This window comes from Monopterus albus, unplaced genomic scaffold (assembly GCF_001952655.1).
Source record: "Monopterus albus unplaced genomic scaffold, M_albus_1.0 scaffold115.1, whole genome shotgun sequence".
NCBI classification, from domain to species: domain Eukaryota; kingdom Metazoa; phylum Chordata; class Actinopteri; order Synbranchiformes; family Synbranchidae; genus Monopterus; species Monopterus albus.
The window spans coordinates 1,305,696-1,324,418 of NW_018127995.1; the positions used below are offsets into that span (position 1 = coordinate 1,305,696).

An 18,723-nucleotide genomic window follows, 5' to 3' on the forward strand; every position below is an offset into this window, starting at 1 on the left:
TAGCTTGGAAACCCTGACTGGGATACATTTGTTCACTGAACCTGACAGAACAATGCTGTTTTTTGGTGCTCTTGAAGGTGACTGAGAAGACAGATGCATATGTGGATAACCTTTGAACCTGACAGAACAATGCTGTTTTTTTGGTGCTCTTGAAGGTTACTGAGAAGACAGATGCATACATGGATAACCTCGACTAGCTTGGAAACCCTGACTGGGATACATTTGTTCACTGAACCTGACAGAACAATGCTGTTTTTTGGTGCTCTTGAAGGTGACTGAGAAGACAGATGCATATGTGGATAACCTTCGGGTGGTGCTGGAGCGGTGGGAGAAGCAGTTGATGCTGGGAGAGGAGGTGAATGACTGGGCAAGAGCCAAACTGTCCCTGTTTGCAAAGAGCCATCCGTTCCACAACGAGCAACAAGTACTTGCCATGAAGGTAAGATTGCTGTAGTGCTTCACAGGCAGATGCCAGCTTCCTTTATGTTTAAATCCAGTAGCTCCAGTTATTTGATCTACTGTATACGTTTAATATTGTGTTTTTATGTGTTTTGTTGTTTCCAGGATGAGATCCACACTATTGAGGAGAATATTGAACATTTTCACCAGAAGTCTGCAGAGATACAGGAGATGCTGGAGAGTCAAGATCCCCCACTGGAACTGCAGGTGAGTTGAAACATTGCCCTCACCCCCTGTCTTATGAGTTTAGCTTATTAAGTTGATATCCACATCCACTGCTAGTTCTGTGCTCTGGTTACTAGGCTGAATGTGTGTTTCTTTTACACTGTCTGTATCTTTTTTATGGTGACTTTAAAAAGGTGGTTGAAACCCAGCTGAGGAAGAAGATAGGGCAGGTGAAGGAGCTGTTTACAGACTGCACTGACGTCTTTGAGGAGTTGATGGTTGTGAAGAAACACCTTGCCCAGAAGATAGCGGAGTGCCAGTTTGCTGTAGAGAACATCCAGAGTTCTGTCAGTAAGATTGATGCATCTGGGCCAAAGGTTGAAGCCCAGATACAGGTATACACTTGTTTGATGTTGTTATGGTGTTTATCTAAAGTCACGTCTCTACTTTCAAAATTTTGTTTGACGTGTGTGTTTGTCACAGTTTAATTTGATTTAGTAAAAACACCTTTGACCTGATATAAGGACAATAATGACAGGGTCAGTTGTTATTTTTGGTGCTTTTGCACACATGATGTGCAGTATGTTGTTACTGTATATCACCATATTACCCCCTGAGGAATATAAAAAAATAGTATTCAGAACAGTAAAATGTGGATTTTCTTTAAACAAGCTTTACTCAATTCCATTTTTTCAGGTCCTAACCAACCAGTTTCACTCTGCTGAGGTTGATTTATTTCTACTGCTGCTAGAATAGCAGCCATTTTACTGTTTTATCGCTCATCCTCATCAGGAACTATGTGATGATCTGGAGACTCAGGAGAATCAGGCTGAGGATGTGATGAAGGAGGTGGGTTTGGTTTCCCATGTGGCCAGTCCTCAGGTGCTGGAGCCACTGGCTGCTGACTACAGCAAGCTGACGGACGCCATCTCCCGCACCAAAGACATGATCCACCTGAAGAGGGAGGAGAGGGACAAAGGCCTGCTCAGAATTGTCCAGGGTTAGTGTTGGGTGTGTTTCCCATTGTAGATGGTGGAAAAGGACACTGAGGTGATGACATGCAACAAAGCTGCGCATCTAAGATGAATGCGCTTTCATTGTGTTGTCAGCTGTGCAAAGTACGGAATGTATTTATTTTTACATCACTGTTTTCATGGGGTAATTGATGCCAAAAGTCAAAGTGCACATGGAAATTTTAGAAAAACAAATTTAACCTTTAAAGATGAAGTGTTCTATTGATCACTAGGGGGCAAAAAGATTCCAAGAAAATCTTAAAATATATTATGGTAATAGTTGTTGTTTTCTTTAGATGAAAGGCAGACGTTTGAGGAGTGGTTCCAGGACGTGCAGCTGTTTGCTAATGAGTGTTTCGAGAACCCCGAGAGCCGAGCTGATGTGGAGACATCTCTGCAAAGACTGACTGTAAGTGGATTTCTGGGGTGATGGACGCTTAGAGTAGATTGACTGTTGGTTTGATGAATGATCAGAGATAGATGTGTGAGGCTCGTTTCCACTGTGGTCCTGATATAAGCTTAACTTCCTAGGATGGATGGGTCCTCACTGTTTCTCTCATGTCCCTCAGGGTTTCCTAAAATCCAAGGATGCAGAGAGACGTCTGGAGCAGCTGAAGGATCAGCTGGAGCGAGGCAGCCAGGAGATTCCTTCGCAGCAGCTCTCTGAGCTCGCCAACTGGTTGAAGGAGCAGCAGGTGGAGCTGGAAACATTCACAGCTCACTGCCACAACAGGCAGAAACAAATGGAGTCACTGCTCAGCGACTTAAATTGGTAAATGCTTTCTTGAATACAAATAGTCATTAAAAGCGTTGTTGCTGTGTGATTATGTACGAGCACAGTATTTCCTTTGCGAGGAAGAATCTCAAAAAAAGCAGTGACATGACAAATCTAACTTAACATTTCTTGACTTGTGTCTTTTTTGAATTTTTGTTTTCTAGTCTACAAAAGGAGAATGACCGCTTCAGTGAGTGGCTGCAGACCAAAGAGAAACAGTCTCTGATGTCAGGCAGAGCCAGGCTTCTTCTCAAAGATCTTCAGGATCAGGAAAGGTGATTGTCAGCATTTATAAAACCAGAACCAGAAATATCCCAGTTCCTGTTTACTGTCCTCAGGATTCATGAAGTTTTAAAGTGAACATATCACAGACACTTCTTTACAACAGCGTTAAAGGTGTTGCATATTTTTGCAGTTTTAGAATATGATTTGGAGTAGCCTGTCTTTTTGTAAACAGTAGACTACTTTACTTACCAGCAGAATTTATCAGGACCCGACTGACCGATAACTGTTTTTTTCATATTTGGGAGTGAAAAACTGTGAGATACGAACATTAGATGTGAACATTATGCGAAAAGATTTCAGTAGGAAACTCCACTGGAAATGAAAATATTATGTCTGATAATTATGAATAAAAATACAAATTCAACAACATATTAAACATAAATACAAAAATACTCACTATTATAATGGATGGACTGTAGAAAGTAATTACTTACTGTGATATTTAAAATAAGCTAAACTGCCAAACCATAGAGCATAAACACTGAAACTTGATCTACGTTGTGTTTGACTCTTTTGTGTCTTCCACTTGTCTTGTATACTTCATGTCTCTCTTTTCGTGTGACTGTGGTAGAGCTGAGACCCTGAGTGAGCTGCTAGCATCAGTACGTAGACGAGGTGTCAGAGGTGAAAGCCTCCTGGAGGACGGTGATAACTTAATACAACGCTACCGAAATTTGAAGGCTACACTGCAGAAACAGGTGGAGGCACAGAACACCCTGCAGGAGGAGTTTAACGCCCAGGCTGAGAGCACCAGGACCTGGATAGCTGACCTTCTGCAACCCCTGACCTCACCTGTCACCCAAACAGAGGGGATGAAGCACAAAGCACAGGTTAGTGAATCGAGGTTAAACCCATTAACACACAATACGGAAAGTCTGTTTCCCAGTTTTCAGCATTTTTCTGATTATGTTTATCAGGCCATTCTAAGCTTGAAAACAGAGGGGGACTCTAAGCTGAACAAGCTGAGAAGACAGAGCCAGAGTATGTGTGAACAGGAGGACCTGGAGGAGAGCAGGAAACAAGATGTTCAGCAGTCGGTCAGAGAAACCGAGAAACAGTGGACGACAGCTCTGCAGACAGCTGAGATGGCTCTCAACCAGGCGGAAACACAAGCGCTGTTAGACGAGGATTTACACACTTTCAAAACCCAGAGTGAAAATGTACAGTCCTGGATCAGAGACCAGGAGCTGAACCTGCAGTCTGGTGGTGGAACCATGCAGGCTGAGGAAAAGCTGCAGATCATACAAGTGAGTTTATAATTGCATGTGGTGGTGGGTTGTCTTTTGCTGAACATTTTGTAAAGCCTTGTTTTTTGAGTATGATGACAGAGTTGTTTGTTTTCTTCAGGCTACTCTGACCTCAAAGCCTGAGGGAGAGTCGAAGCTCCAGGAACTGAAGCGACGATGCCAGTGTATGTGTGACAACCTGGATCTGGATGAGAGCAGGAGGCGAGATATTCAGGACACAGTTAGACAGACAGAGGAGCAGTGGAGGAAAGTCCTGCAAGCTGCCGAGGAAGCTCTCAACAAGGCAGAGACTGAAGCTACCACTGAAAGAGACCTTGATGCTTTCAAAACTCAAAGGGAAAGCATCCAGTCTTGGATCAAAGAGCAGAAGGAAAAGCTGTTGGCTCTTCGTAGTCACGTGCAGTTTGCAGAAAGGTTACAGATTGCACAGGTGAGTTTACAAATCAGGTTTGATTTTTAAAAATATCTCAGGTTGTAAAATTTATATTATCAGAAAATACAATTTAGTGCCGTTGTAATATTGCCCAGAGTATTTTCAAGAAGCAGATTAGATAAAATAATAAAACTGGTAAATGCGTACTTGGATTCACATCACAGTACATGATCCTTATTTTGTTTGCATTTGTTTGTTCTCTGTGACCAGAGCTCATTTTTACTGTCATGGGCTTTGTGTTTCACCACTGCTAAGAGCACTGAACTGCTACTTGTACAAAATGTCCTACATCATGTTTAGCTGAACTATCTATTAGCGATGGGTTTGTAGTTGAAGTGATGTCTAGGGCCATGTCTGACCTCAAGGTTCCCACTTTCAGGCTGTTTTGAGTTCCGCACCCGATGGACAGTCCAAGCTACTCGACCTGAAGAGACAGGGCGAGAGCCTGTGTGAGCATCTGGATGAGAGCAGGAAGCCAGAGGTTCAACAGCTGGTAAAAAACACTGAGCAGCAGTGGAGGTCAGTCCTGCAGACTGCCAGACTGGCGGAGCACCGAAGTCTTGCAGACGACTTCGATACTCAGAGTAAAAGCACTCAGTCCTGGATCAGAGACAGACAGCAGAAGCTGCAGTCTGTGGGCAGTCAGACACCACCTGGAGAAAGATGCATCATAGCTCAGGTCAGTTTGAACCTAGTGTAGTGTCGCAGCAATGTTCTTTCTGAATTTTGATGGTTTGTCTTTAACAACATGAGGGCACTAGAATCAGCTCAAGAGATCCATGATGGGATAATTGATGCCAGTACATTGAAACACCAGTTTGTGGGACAGTTATGTTGAGGCAAAAATTTAACCACGCTATAAGTTTTGGAAGTCATAAATCTCAGAAATAATATGAAATGTTAGCAGAGCCTGACAAAGTACTTCTAAAAGTGAGAAAAGGTAAGTCAGTGCTGACAATGTGGAGCTGAGCCTCACAAGCTTTGATGTCTTGGCTCCCATTAGTAGTAAAGAGCTAAGACAAAGTTGAGTGTTTGAATTAATCAGTTGTTGCATTTCATGAAAATTGTATATTTTGATTGCAGGCCATCCTGAGCTCCAGACCTGAAGGTGACTGTAAGGTGAACAACCTGAGGAGGCGAGGCCAGAGTCTGTGTGACCATCCGGATGCTGAGGAGGGCAGGACGGTCCAGGTTCGGCAGACAGTCAGGGACACAGAGGAGCAGTGGAAGACACTGCTGCAGGCTGCTCAGAAGGTGGAGGTTGCTGCTGAAGCTCAGATCGGGCAGGAAACTGAGAGGAGAAAGCTGGAGGTGAGAGAACTCAGAGTAAATGTTTTTACCTTTTATTATAGTTACAGTACATTATAGTGTTGACACAGTTTTCCAGGATAATTTTATAAAAATGAAAACATTTTTACATGACTTATTTTGTGGGTATTTTTTCCTTTTCAGCTGAGAGAATTTCATACCCATCAGCAGGACACTGGGCGCTGGCTTGTAGACCTCCAACAACGACTGGACTCACTGGGCAACCAGACCAAAGCTGAGGACAGACTGCAAGCAGCACAGGTGAGCTAAGAAGCCAGGTGAACTATACAACTGTTTGCATTTTAGCTGTAATTACTTAGGTGATCATTTCAGGCTGTTGGTTAATCAGCTTGTGGATTTCACAGGTTATCTTTTCTCCTTCGGTTAGGTAAAACAAGTCAAGCTTTTTAGATAGATGACATTGTTTTTTCGTGTCCCCAGGACATTTTGAGCTCCAAATCTGAAGGAGACTCCAAGCTCCAGGAGCTCAGGAGACGAGGCCAGAGTTTGTGTGGTCAGGACCTTGAGGAATGCAAAAAACAAGAGGTTCAGCAAAAAATAAAAGGCACTGAGGAGCAGTGGACAGGAGTCATGCTAGATGCTAAACAAGCCTGGGATCAAGCTAAGAGGCAATGTGCTCTGGAGGGCCAGCTGAGGGACTATGAAGTCCTAAAAGAAAACACCAAGACCTGGCTAGAAGAGAAGCAACAGAGCCTGGTTTCTCTGGATCGTCAGGCAGATCCAGAAAAGACAGTTAACACTGCACAGGTCAGTTTAAATAATAAAAAGTATGGCAATAGTATATACATCTGTGCTAATGCAAAAGTTACTGTTAGCATGTCTGTTCAAAACTATAACCAAACAAAGAAGTGATTTATTTATTTAAATCATCAGACTGTCCTGAGCTGCAAGCCTGTGGGAGACTCCAAGTTGACAGAGCTGAGGAGACTGAGCCAGAGTTTGTCTGACCAGGAGGACCTAGAGGAGGACACAAAACGAGAGGCTCAGCAGATGGTAAAAGACTCAGAGGAGCAGTGGAAGACAGTATTACAGACTGCTGAGAACACCCTGAAGAAAGCTGAGGTCCAGTACTCACTCTCCAGGGAGCTGGAAGCCTTCTGTGCTCAGGCAGGGAGCACTAAGTCCTGGGTTAAAGAGCTGCAGGAACAGGCTGACTCCAAAGGGAAGGGTACTCAGGGCAGCCAGGCTCAGTTAGAGGACAGGCTGAAGACAGCACAGGTAAAACAGTAATACAAAACTCATTTGTCTCTAACATACACATACTATACGTAACAAATGTAACTTTTGGTTTTGCCTGTAGGCCATCTTGAGTACCAAGTCAAATGGTGAGGCCCGAGTGATGGAGCTGAGGAGACGAGCACAGAGTCTCGGTAACAAGAAGGATCTGGAGATGGACAAGAAGCTGGAGGTTAAGCAGAAGGTCAAAGACACTGAGCAGCAGTGGAGGATGCTCCTGCAGGCCGCCGAGGAGACACAGAGGTAGAAGAAGCTGGTTTAGGTTTCCTACCTATTCACAGGTGTTGGTGATGAGTATAAAACCAGTTCCAACCTTTAAAAGCTCTTTTCAAACATGTACAGATGATATCACAGACATGACCTCCATGTATTATGTCCACAGTCTGTGATTCCTTTGGGACCTAATATGCTTCTGATTGCGTGTAAGAGGAAAGCAATACTCTCCTCTGTTTCTGCATAAATTATGATTCTGGCTTCTAATGTACCATCATCTCTGATCCACTGTTAACGTTCAGACAGTTGAAGGGCATTGTGGAGCGCCTGGTGTCCTGTCAGCACGAGCGAGGTCAGGCTGAGGCCCAACTGTTTGAGCTTCAGAAGCAGACATCCAGCCTGCCTCGCGTCTTCCCCTGGCCTGGCCTGGGAGAGCGAAGGCAGGCAGTGGAACAGGCCCGCTCCTTGCTGGACCAAAGCACAGCTCTGGCCCCCGTCCTCACAGACCTCCAAGTACAGGAAAGTAAATTTCAGCTGCAGGTTGTAGGAGGATTATTAATGTTGAATCATTTCATAACAAAACTTGATGAGGCATATTACTTTTTCTGCAGGGTTTTTTGTGGAAGTTTAATAAAGCTGAAAGAATGTGATTAAAAATAAATGAGGAACATGTTGATATGCTGAGTTGCATAACGTCTTAAATATATTCACTATAGTACATTGTTCCCCTCCAGGCTGCAGAGCTGTTTGAGATCACACAGGACCCTGGCTGGAGTGAACCTTCCTGGGCAGCCAAAGAGGAGTCTATTCCTGCTCTGCTGAAAGAGTTAACTGTGAGTTCAACACTCCCTGGTGACAAGATGCACAGTAGTTTATATAATACAGCTTCTCGATTTAGTACAACCACCACATATTCTTTTTCTTTCTCCCCTGTCCCAAAATTTCTCCTGGCAAACTAAAATCTTTTTTTGGCTTAAGAAGAAAGTAACTAAGGTTTGGCCAGCAGTGGTGTTACCTGGCATGTGATAATGTAACTACTGTTATTTTCAGGATGCACTGGCTAACCTGGAGCAGGGCATCCTGACAGAGAGACAGTGCACCCAGCTGATGGAGCAGCATGAAGCAGCTCAGGACTGGCTGAGGGACCATGTCAAAGGCTTGGGAGCTCCTCCAGCAGACCGTCAGGGTCTGCACACCACTGCCAACACTCTGAAGGTCAGATAATAATAGTAACAAGCCTGTATATGTTTAAGCCTTTTGTGAAAGATATGGAGATTTGTGTGTGGACAGTAAACGCAACTAGTGACATCAGACATGAGCTATTACACTTTAACATGTCTGGTTTTCACTAACAAACCAAAGTCGTACTTAAAGAAGCTGTGAGGCATGATTGGTCCTCACAACTGTTATTCTGCTTACCGTAATTTCCAGACTATAAGCTGCTACTTTTTTCTCTTCATGCACACACCCTCATCATGGAAAACACACGGCGAAATGCATATGATGCAGCTTTCAAGTTAAAGGTGATCGATCTGGCTGTCGAAATATCTCATGTTACAACGTGGACACCTGCAGCTATGTACAAACTGTTTTTTGTTTTAAATTTAGGGGGTGCGGCTTATATTCAGGTGCGCTCAATAGTCTGGAAATTACGGTAGTCAATCTGAACAATTAAAACTTGGTTCTTAAATTAGGCAGATTGTTAATGTAACATAAAGCTCTGAACATTGTTTTTGAATTTGTCTAATGCTTAATTCTGTCACTGGTTGGCATTTAATTCATTTTCTAGATTTTCAACAGTGCTCTCATTTCTGGAGCCAACCTCTGTCTTCAAATCTTTGATTTTATGTTTTCACTTCTACTTTAACCTTTGACCTTATAGCCAACAGTTGTTTTGAATGACATGAAAAACCTTGCGTTCTGATGATCCAGTTTTCCTCCTTCCTCCCGATTCCAGGCTTTGCTCCAGACAGTGGACAGGGAGCAGAGAGAGATGAAGGAGCTGGACTCTGCCAGAGACAATTTGATGAACCTCTGCACCCCTGCAGGTCAGGACGCTTTAGCCCTGGCAGTCAGCCATCTCCACGATCTCTGTTCCACCTCGGAGCAGGAGGTGAGGCAGCACCTGATGAGCTGTGAGGCGCAGCTAGAGGAGCTGGACAGTCAGCTAGCCAGGAGGACCCAGAGGCTGAAGGAGGGAGCTGCAGCTCTGCAGTGGGAGCTCCGTTCCCTGGACCAAGCGCTCAGTTACAGCGAACCACAAAACAATATTGCTCAGCTTCAGCAGCACTGGCACAGCCTTCAGGTTGCTGTTGTATTTTGTCAAACACATAATCTCTTGTAATTACTGCTTTTTTAAAATTGAATTTATATAAAAATCAAGGAGGCATGTCACATCAGATATGTAAAGCTTCTGCAGGGTAGAACCTGTGGATGTGAATATTACTCACAGTATGTGATGTTGTTTCCCTGTCTGTTAGAATTGTGAGAGGTCTCTGGAGGATTTGTGTGTGAAAGTTCATGATCTGCACCAGGAAGTAAAGTCAACACCTGCCACCAACGAGCTACCAGCAGAAATTATCAGTGTGGTTGAATCTTTATGTCAACAGCATGACAGGTATCATACTGAACAGCAAACAGCACAATCTGTGCCCCTTACCACTGTGGCTTTTTAAATGCTGGATAGACTTCTCTGACAGATTCCTCATGACAAATCTTAAGTTGGCATTCCTCTCTTTCAGTTTTGTTTCTAATTATTCCTACATGTCAGTTACATGCCCCAGTGGGTCTGTATGCTCTTGATCAATTACAGTAAATCAGGTTCGCTACATATCATCCAAAGATTACATGTTATCTAAAACCTGGTTTTTGAATTAAGACTACACAAACATTTTACTACTGTTTACTGTTCCAGAAAAGTAGTTTTATGCTGAAAACAGTACACCTGTTTTCATTTGTATCTCATCCAGTATAATACATGCAGATACCATTCAAAATGTCGTTTACACTAAATGTAATTTAACTATGTCTCCAGTCTGAAGTCCAGGCTGAATGAGCATCAGGGTAACTGCTCTACAAACACAGCCCGCTGTCTGATGGATTGCCTTCACGCGCTGCAGCAGTGGAACAAGACAGAACCATCAGAGTCCATTTCTTCTGTACAGGTCTTTTTTCTTTTAATGTTTTTACTGCTTTTCTGACAAATGTGCATACCTTGTTTCAGTAACACTTTTCACATTTGTGCAGTTAAAAATATTTAGAGCTGCCTAGTAGTGATGAATAAAACGAGAGTGAAGCACAAAATCCAAAAAAGTGGCATCTGCTGCCAAATTCTTGATGCTGCATATGTATGGAGTAAATCTGAGACCATGAGGAAAGTCAGAATATCAGCAGTCCTAAAGTTTTTATTATTAAAAGTGTGTATTATGAAAACCAAACACTTTAAAACTGACACTACAACTCAGTTTTTAGATACCGTGGCAGAATGAGAAGTTGGCTACATGTAATATTCAAACCCAGTTCAACACATGTCTGATACACATGTGTTGTAATCAGGCCTCATTTAGGGTGGTCACATGATTCATGAAGTGTAACATTTCAGTTTTATGGAGTAGCTATCATTGCCAGTGAGTCATCCATTTCCTGATGACATTTCATCACACACAGATTGTCGTTGCTACTTAATGCTGGAACACTTTTTCCTCCCGGTGTTAGGTGACATTAGAGGATGGTGAAAAGTTGCAGGTCAGCCTGCGTGAGGCACTTTCTCACCAGCACTTTCTAAAGCGCTGTCTGACACCGGACTTGTTTGAGAAACTGGACAAGGAGGGTTCAGAGACTCTCAGCGAAGCAGACACACGTAAAGCTTCTCTAAGCCAGAGCTTAAAGGTATTCAGATTATTTTAAATATGTTTGGACTAACAGGATCATAAACATCAGTTTTGGTTAAACAATATATTTATCTTAAAAGCTAAGAAATTACAATAGTACCTTTGTTATAATTAACACTATTTTTATTCTTTCATTCAAGGAACTTGAGAAAAGGAGTAAAGACAAACAAGCTGACATTCAGTCATCTGATGTACTTTGTGGTAGTCTAGAGGAGACAAAGGCGTCTTTGGTGGCACCACCGCGAAAAAGCAAACATCCACCTGAGAAAGAGCATCAACTTAAACTACAGCAAAATATTCCCTCAACAGAAAAATCTGTATCTGTTGAGGATAAATTGACAGTTCCAGCTGAGGCCATGCAAACTGAAGCTGAAACATTAAAGCTTACTATGACGTCAGCTGTGCAGGACGCAAAAAGTAGTTGTGTGAAGCAAACCAGAACTGAAACAATAAAGAGGAAATCTCAGAGTCCAACATGTGATTCAGAACATATTACTTCCCAAGAGGCACAATTTAAATGTATAAAGCTAGATACAACAACAGAGCTTGTCACAGCTGAGCACATCAAACCTACTGTTGAGGAAACTATACTGATTCAGAAAGCCAATAAAAAGTCCACCCCTGTTATTAGAGACGATACCGCACCTGTACCATCCAGAAGAAAATCCAAGGCTTCAGACGCTGATAAAGAGCATGCCCAGGTGGAACCTGAAGTGGTGGAAACCACTGCTACTCAAAGGTCACCCAGAAACCAGACAGAATCTGCTTCTGTGAGAGAATCAAAGCAAGTCACAACTGGTATTTTAGATGTATCGGAGCCATTCACAATTGTTCCTGTAACAGCCGCTGCTGCAGGTGAGGTCACCACCTTAGTGCATGAGACCCTGAAAACCTCTGTCACTCAGTCAGTCTCAGAGCAACCTAAGACCACAGTCAAGCTTGGACCTACTAAAGAGACAAAGACTCCAGAAGTGTCCTTAAACATTAGTGATGCAAAACCCGTTCATATCAGTGACAGCTCCGAACATCTGTTGTCTCTCGTGACTTCAGAGCCCATCACAGAAACAGATGCTGAGCAGCCTAAATCTATACCAAAAAGGCATGAGTCAAAGGGTTCTAAAGTGTCCACAACCTCAGAACCAGCCCCTAACCAGGGTACAACTACTGAACGCTATGCAGAGTGTGAGGAAATTCAGAACGAACCAATTGACACTGCAACAGAACCAACTGATATTCCATCAGAACCAACTGATACTGCAGTTATGAAAGAGAGTAAGCTTTTGCCAACTAAAAAAAAATCAAAGAGTCAAAACATTTCTCCACAACTTTCAAACAAGAAAGACACACAGACCATGGGAAAACCTGACAGTCAGATATTGTCCAGGGACCAAACTGACGCAGCTGTTGTGGAGCAAAGGAAGCGTGTACCAATCAGAAAGAAGTCAAAGAGTTTTGATGTTTCCAGTGTTACAGGGCCAGTGTCTCCCCTTGACAGAATTACTGATGTGAAGTCTACAGAAACAAAACAAGAACAGTCTATTAATGTGGAGTCCAAGGAAGCTAAGAAAGAAGATGAAAGAGGGAAGGTTACTTCAACTGTACAGGCAGCTATGGGAGCAACTGAAACTGTTATTATGGAAGAAGGTAAGCTTCCACCAATCACAAGAAAGTCAGAGAGTCCAACAGTTTCTCCACAACTTTCCCACGAGGAGGAAAACCTGGCCATGGTAAAGCCTGGCAGTCACATAACTGACACTTCTACTGTGGAAGAAACTAAACTTATATCAACAAGGAGAAAATCAGAGACTCAGGATTTTTCCACAGTTGCAGAGCCATTGTCTCCCCTTGAAAGAGTTATTGCTGTGGAGCCTAAAGAAACAATACAAGAACCAGAAAAGTATGAAACTAAAGCTACTGCTTTGAGAGAAACAAAGCTCGCACCAACCTGGAGGAAGTCAAAAAGTTTTGATGTTTCCACAGCTCTAGAGTCGGTCTCTGTCATTGATGAGACTATTAGTGCAGACTCTAAGGAAGCTGGGAAAGAACCTAAAAGTGTGAAGGCTTCAACTGAACCTACTACTGTGGAAGAAGGTAAGCTCATACCAACCTCGAGGAAATCGACAAGTTTTGATGTTTCCACAAGTCTAGAGTCGGTGTCTATCATTGATGAGACTATTAAGGTGGAGTCTAAGGAAGCTGGGAAAGAACCTGAAAGTGGGAAGGTTACTTCAACTGCACAGGCAACTGTGGGAGCAACTGAAACTATTATCATGGAAGAAGGTAACCTCCATCCAACCACAAGAAAGTCAGGAAGTCCAAAGGTTTCTCCACAACTTTCCCATGAGGAGGAAACTTTGGCCATGGAAAGGCCTGGCAGTCACATAACTGACACTTCTACTGTGGAAGAAACTAAACTTATATCAACCAGGAGAATATCAGAGACTCAGGATTTTTCCACAGTTGCAGAGCCATTGTCTCCCCTTGACAGAGTTATTGCTGTTGAGCCTAAGGAAACAATACAAGAACCAGAAAAGTATGAAACTAAAGCTACTGCTTTGAGAGAAACAAAGCTCGCACCAACCTGGAGGAAGTCAAAAAGTTTTGATGTTTCCACAGCTCTAGAGTCGGTCTCTGTTATTGATGAGACTATTAATGTTGATTCTAAGGAAGCTGGGAAAAAATCTAAAAGTCCAAAGGCTTCAACTGACCATACTACTATGGAAGAAGGTAAGCTCATACCAACCTGGAGGAAGTCAAAAAGTTTGGATTTTTTTACAGCTCTAGAGTCATTGTCGATCATTGATGAGACTATTAAGGTGGAGTCTAAGGAAGCTGGGAAGGAACTTGAAAGTCCAAAGGCTACTTCAACTACACATACAGTTTTGGGGGCATCTGAAACTATTATGGCTAAAGAAGATAAACTCCTCTCAACCACAAGAAAGTCAGAGAGTCCAAAAGTTTCTCCACAACTTTCTCATGAGGAAGAAACACCGGCCATGGAAGAGCCTGCCAGTCAAATGACTGACGCTGCTCTTGTGGAAGAAACTAAATTTATACCAAGCAGGAAGAAATCAGAAAGTACTGAGGTTTCCACAGTTGCAGAGCCAGTTTCTCCTCTTGAAAGACATACTGGTGTGGACATTAAGGAACTAAAACAAGAACCTGAAAAGCACACCAAAACTGCAGAGTGTATTAAAAGGCAACATGAAACTGCTGACCAATATAAAAGAATTGTTAGTGAAGAAACAAAACTTGCACTAATCAGAAGAAGGTCAAAGAGTTGTGATCTTGACAAAGCTTCTGAGGCAATTGTTACTCATGTTAGATCACCTGATGTGGAGCCTGAACAAAATAAAAAAGAACTTGAGGGTCACGAGACTTCAACTCCAGATGCCATCACAGTACCAACTGTAATTACTGTTGTAGAAGAAGGGAAGCTTTCTCCAACCAAAAGAAAGTCAAAGGGTCAAAAACCTTCCTCAGAATCTCCTAGCAAGGGGTTGACAAAGACAAGGGAAGAGCCTGACAGTCAAAAGCCATCTTTAGCCCCAGAGGTGGTCACTCAAATTACTGTTTTAGAAGAAGGAAAGCTTTCTCTAACCAAAATCAGGTCAGACGGCCTTAAACCTTCCCCAGAACCTGCTTCGACGAAATTGATAAAAGCCAATGAAGAGCTTCACGATCAGCACATCACAGCACCAACTGAAATTACGGTTGTGGAAAAAGACAAGCCTTCAGTACCCAGACGAAAGTTAAAGGGTCATAAACCTTTCCCAGAACCTACTTCCACAGAGCTGATAAAGACCAAAGAGACTGATGGTCAAAAACCATTTTCAACTCTAGTGGTGGTCTCAACGCCAGAAGGAAAGCTTTCACCAACCAAATTAATGTCAGAGGGCCTTGAACCTTCCCCAGCACCTGATTCCATGGAATTGATGAAGACCAAGGAAGAGCCTGACAGTCAAAAGCCATCTTCAGCCTCAAAGGTGCTCACTGAAATGACTATTTTAGAAGAAGGAAAGCTTTCACCAACCAAAATCAAGTCAGAGGGTCATAAACCTTGTGCAGAACCTGCTACCACAGAGCTGGTAAAGACAGAAGAAGAGCCTGATGGACAGAAACCATCTTCAACTCCAGATGTGGTCACAGAACCAGCTGAAATTGCTGCTGTGGGAAAAGAAAAGTTTTCAGAACACAAACGAAAGTCAAAGGGGCATAAACCTTCCCGAAAACCTGCTACCACAGAGTTGGTAAAGAGAGAAGAACAGCCCGATGGACAGAAACCACCTTCAACTCCTGAGGTGGTCACAGCACCATCTGAAATTACTGTTGCAGAAAAGGGAGCGCTTTCAACACCCATACGAAAGTCAAAGGATCTTAAACCTTTCCCTGAACCTGCTACCACAGAGCTAGTAAAGACCAAGGAAGAGCCTGTTGGTCAGAAACCACCTTCAACTCCCGAGGTGGTCACAGCACCATCTGAAATTACTGTTGCAGAAAAGGGAGCGCTTTCAACACCCATACGAAAGTCAAAGGATCTTAAACCTTTCCCTGAACCTGCTACCACAGAGCTAGTAAAGACCAAGGAAGAGCCTGTTGGTCAGAAACCACCTTCAACTCCCGAGGTGGTCACAGCACCATCTGAAATTACTGTTGCAGAAAAGGGAGCGCTTTCAACACCCATACGAAAGTCAAAGGATCTTAAACCTTTCCCTGAACCTGCTACCACAGAGCTAGTAAAGACCAAGGAAGAGCCTGTTGGTCAGAAACCACCTTCAACTCCCGAGGTGGTCACAGCACCATCTGAAATTACTGTTGCAGAAAAGGGAGCGCTTTCAACACCCATACGAAAGTCAAAGGATCTTAAACCTTTCCCTGAACCTGCTACCACAGAGCTAGTAAAGACCAAGGAAGAGCCTGTTGGTCAGAAACCACCTTCAACTCCCGAGGTGGTCACAGCACCATCTGAAATTACTGTTGCAGAAAAGGGAGCGCTTTCAACACCCATACGAAAGTCAAAGGATCTTAAACCTTTCCCTGAACCTGCTACCACAGAGCTAGTAAAGACCAAGGAAGAGCCTGTTGGTCAGAAACCACCTTCAACTCCCGAGGTGGTCACAGCACCATCTGAAATTACTGTTGCAGAAAAGGGAGCGCTTTCAACACCCATACGAAAGTCAAAGGATCTTAAACCTTTCCCTGAACCTGCTACCACAGAGCTAGTAAAGACCAAGGAAGAGCCTGTTGGTCAGAAACCACCTTCAACTCCCGAGGTGGTCACAGCACCATCTGAAATTACTGTTGCAGAAAAGGGAGCGCTTTCAACACCCATACGAAAGTCAAAGGATCTTAAACCTTTCCCTGAACCTGCTACCACAGAGCTAGTAAAGACCAAGGAAGAGCCTGTTGGTCAGAAACCACCTTCAACTCCCGAGGTGGTCACAGCACCATCTGAAATTACTGTTGCAGAAAAGGGAGCGCTTTCAACACCCATACGAAAGTCAAAGGATCTTAAACCTTTCCCTGAACCTGCTACCACAGAGCTAGTAAAGACCAAGGAAGAGCCTGTTGGTCAGAAACCACCTTCAACTCCCGAGGTGGTCACAGCACCATCTGAAATTACTGTTGCAGAAAAGGGAGCGCTTTCAACACCCATACGAAAGTCAAAGGATCTTAAACCTTTCCCTGAACCTGCTACCACAGAGCTAGTAAAGACCAAGGAAGAGCCTGTTGGTCAGAAACCACCTTCAACTCCCGAGGTGGTCACAGCACCATCTGAAATTACTGTTGCAGAAAAGGGAGCGCTTTCAACACCCATACGAAAGTCAAAGGATCTTAAACCTTTCCCTGAACCTGCTACCACAGAGCTAGTAAAGACCAAGGAAGAGCCTGTTGGTCAGAAACCACCTTCAACTCCCGAGGTGGTCACAGCACCATCTGAAATTACTGTTGCAGAAAAGGGAGCGCTTTCAACACCCATACGAAAGTCAAAGGATCTTAAACCTTTCCCTGAACCTGCTACCACAGAGCTAGTAAAGACCAAGGAAGAGCCTGTTGGTCAGAAACCACCTTCAACTCCAGACGTGCTCACAGAACCAGCTGAAATTGCTGCTGTGGGAAAAGAAAAGCATTCAGAACACAAACGAAAGTCAAAGGGGCATAAACCTGCTAGCACAGAACTGAAGATAAAGGAAGAGGCTGAAGTTCAGAAAATTCCATTCATAGATGTTGTTAAATCAACTGTCTCTCAACAAGGGACTGCAGAGGAGAGTCAGACTACAGCAGAGGAGATCAGTACAGTGTGTGAGAAGAGTATTGTTCAGATTGGACGTACTGATGTCATTCCGACATTTCCAGGAAGAAAAGTGGCCACAATCATTCTTGAAACATTTGGGGCTTTTGTACAGATATCTGATACTCAGCCTCATCAGGTGGACACTAGTACTTCATCCCCTCACACTGAACCTCTGGAGTCTGTCATTCCACCCATTTCCACCCCATCTGAACCTACAGTCTCAGAGTTACAAGAGCTTAAAGACAGATCCAAAAAGGCCCCTGAACAAACTATTACCCAGTCTACCAAAACAGAATTAGGTACAGGGTCTCAAATGCAACCACCTCTAGCTTCCGAGCCTACAGATGGAATAGATCTCATTGACAACTTATGCAAGGGTACACCAGAGACTCAGAAGAGATATCTGGTTCTTGATCTGCCTGACAAAGGAGTCACCAAGTCATGTGAGATGAAGCCAGTTCAGACAGAGGCAGGAACTGTGGCTGAAAGTGACTCCACTCAACCTGCTTCTGCTGTTTCTGCAATGGTACGGCCAGAGAGGGCAGAGACAGAATTGACAGAAATAATCTCATCTGAGCCAGAAATATTTAAACTAAGCAAATCTTTAAATCAGCTGGAGCTCATGGAAACCACAGAGGAAAGACTCAAAGATGACAGGGAACACAGTGTCCAGAAGGAATGTGTTCAAGTGTCAACACAAGATTCCCCAGAGAGCCTGGATAAGAAGTTTGTTGAAATGGATGACAGCAAACAAGGGGCGGAACAGAATGTTTTACAAATCAGTACAAAGAGTGTTATACAAAAACGTGAAGTCATAACAGCCTCAATAGAAGATGAGCTGGAGCTGGGTATGGACCAATCAAGTATCCTGTGTGAGATGGCACCAGAGAGCAAGGATACGACTACCACTGATGTTCAGCCAGTGGGGGTTGCAGTTGAATTGCAAGGCAGTGTGGCTAAAAGTGACTCCATTCAACTTTCTAATGCTGCTGTTGTTGCAGCACTTGTGCCATTGCATGAAGCAGAAACATCATTTTCAGAAATATCTGAGCAGGAAGCAATAAAGCCGACCCAAGCTGTGATTCAGTTGGAGCTTTTGAAGCCCACAGAGGAAGGACCCAAATGGGCCAAGGATTATGATTTACAAGGAGAGCAAACTGTCAGTACACATGACATGCAAGACTCCCCAGAGAGCCCGGGTGAAACATCTGTTAAGAAAGTTCATAAGGAGCCTGAAGAGCACATTATACAGGCAGATATACCGACCAGTCCAGAGCAGCATGAAGACACATCTGTCACAGCAGCAGAGGAGCCAAAGATTGGAGTTACTCAAACAAGTATCCAGAGGGCAAGAGAGCCAGACGGTCAAGATGGGACTACTCG

The 18,723-nt window shown here is 43.6% G+C and overlaps 1 protein-coding gene across 1 annotated transcript in view; it reads left to right on the plus strand.

Annotated features, from left to right (window-relative positions):
* Nucleotides 1–18,723, plus strand: part of LOC109966618 (uncharacterized) — a 44,254-nt gene that overhangs the window by 2,267 nt on the left and 23,264 nt on the right. The window contains exons 5-28 of the mRNA XM_020611573.1: nt 272–439; nt 565–666; nt 819–1,019; nt 1,417–1,624; nt 1,934–2,046; nt 2,207–2,409; nt 2,577–2,687; nt 3,269–3,527; nt 3,615–3,944; nt 4,045–4,374; nt 4,757–5,056; nt 5,461–5,688; nt 5,830–5,946; nt 6,127–6,453; nt 6,580–6,924; nt 7,007–7,185; nt 7,458–7,674; nt 7,890–7,988; nt 8,206–8,370; nt 9,113–9,460; nt 9,636–9,772; nt 10,190–10,319; nt 10,870–11,043; nt 11,186–18,686. Coding sequence (XP_020467229.1) covers nt 272–439; nt 565–666; nt 819–1,019; nt 1,417–1,624; nt 1,934–2,046; nt 2,207–2,409; nt 2,577–2,687; nt 3,269–3,527; nt 3,615–3,944; nt 4,045–4,374; nt 4,757–5,056; nt 5,461–5,688; nt 5,830–5,946; nt 6,127–6,453; nt 6,580–6,924; nt 7,007–7,185; nt 7,458–7,674; nt 7,890–7,988; nt 8,206–8,370; nt 9,113–9,460; nt 9,636–9,772; nt 10,190–10,319; nt 10,870–11,043; nt 11,186–18,686 — 12,292 coding nt within the window. The remainder of the gene's footprint in view (nt 1–271; nt 440–564; nt 667–818; nt 1,020–1,416; nt 1,625–1,933; nt 2,047–2,206; nt 2,410–2,576; nt 2,688–3,268; nt 3,528–3,614; nt 3,945–4,044; nt 4,375–4,756; nt 5,057–5,460; nt 5,689–5,829; nt 5,947–6,126; nt 6,454–6,579; nt 6,925–7,006; nt 7,186–7,457; nt 7,675–7,889; nt 7,989–8,205; nt 8,371–9,112; nt 9,461–9,635; nt 9,773–10,189; nt 10,320–10,869; nt 11,044–11,185; nt 18,687–18,723) is intronic.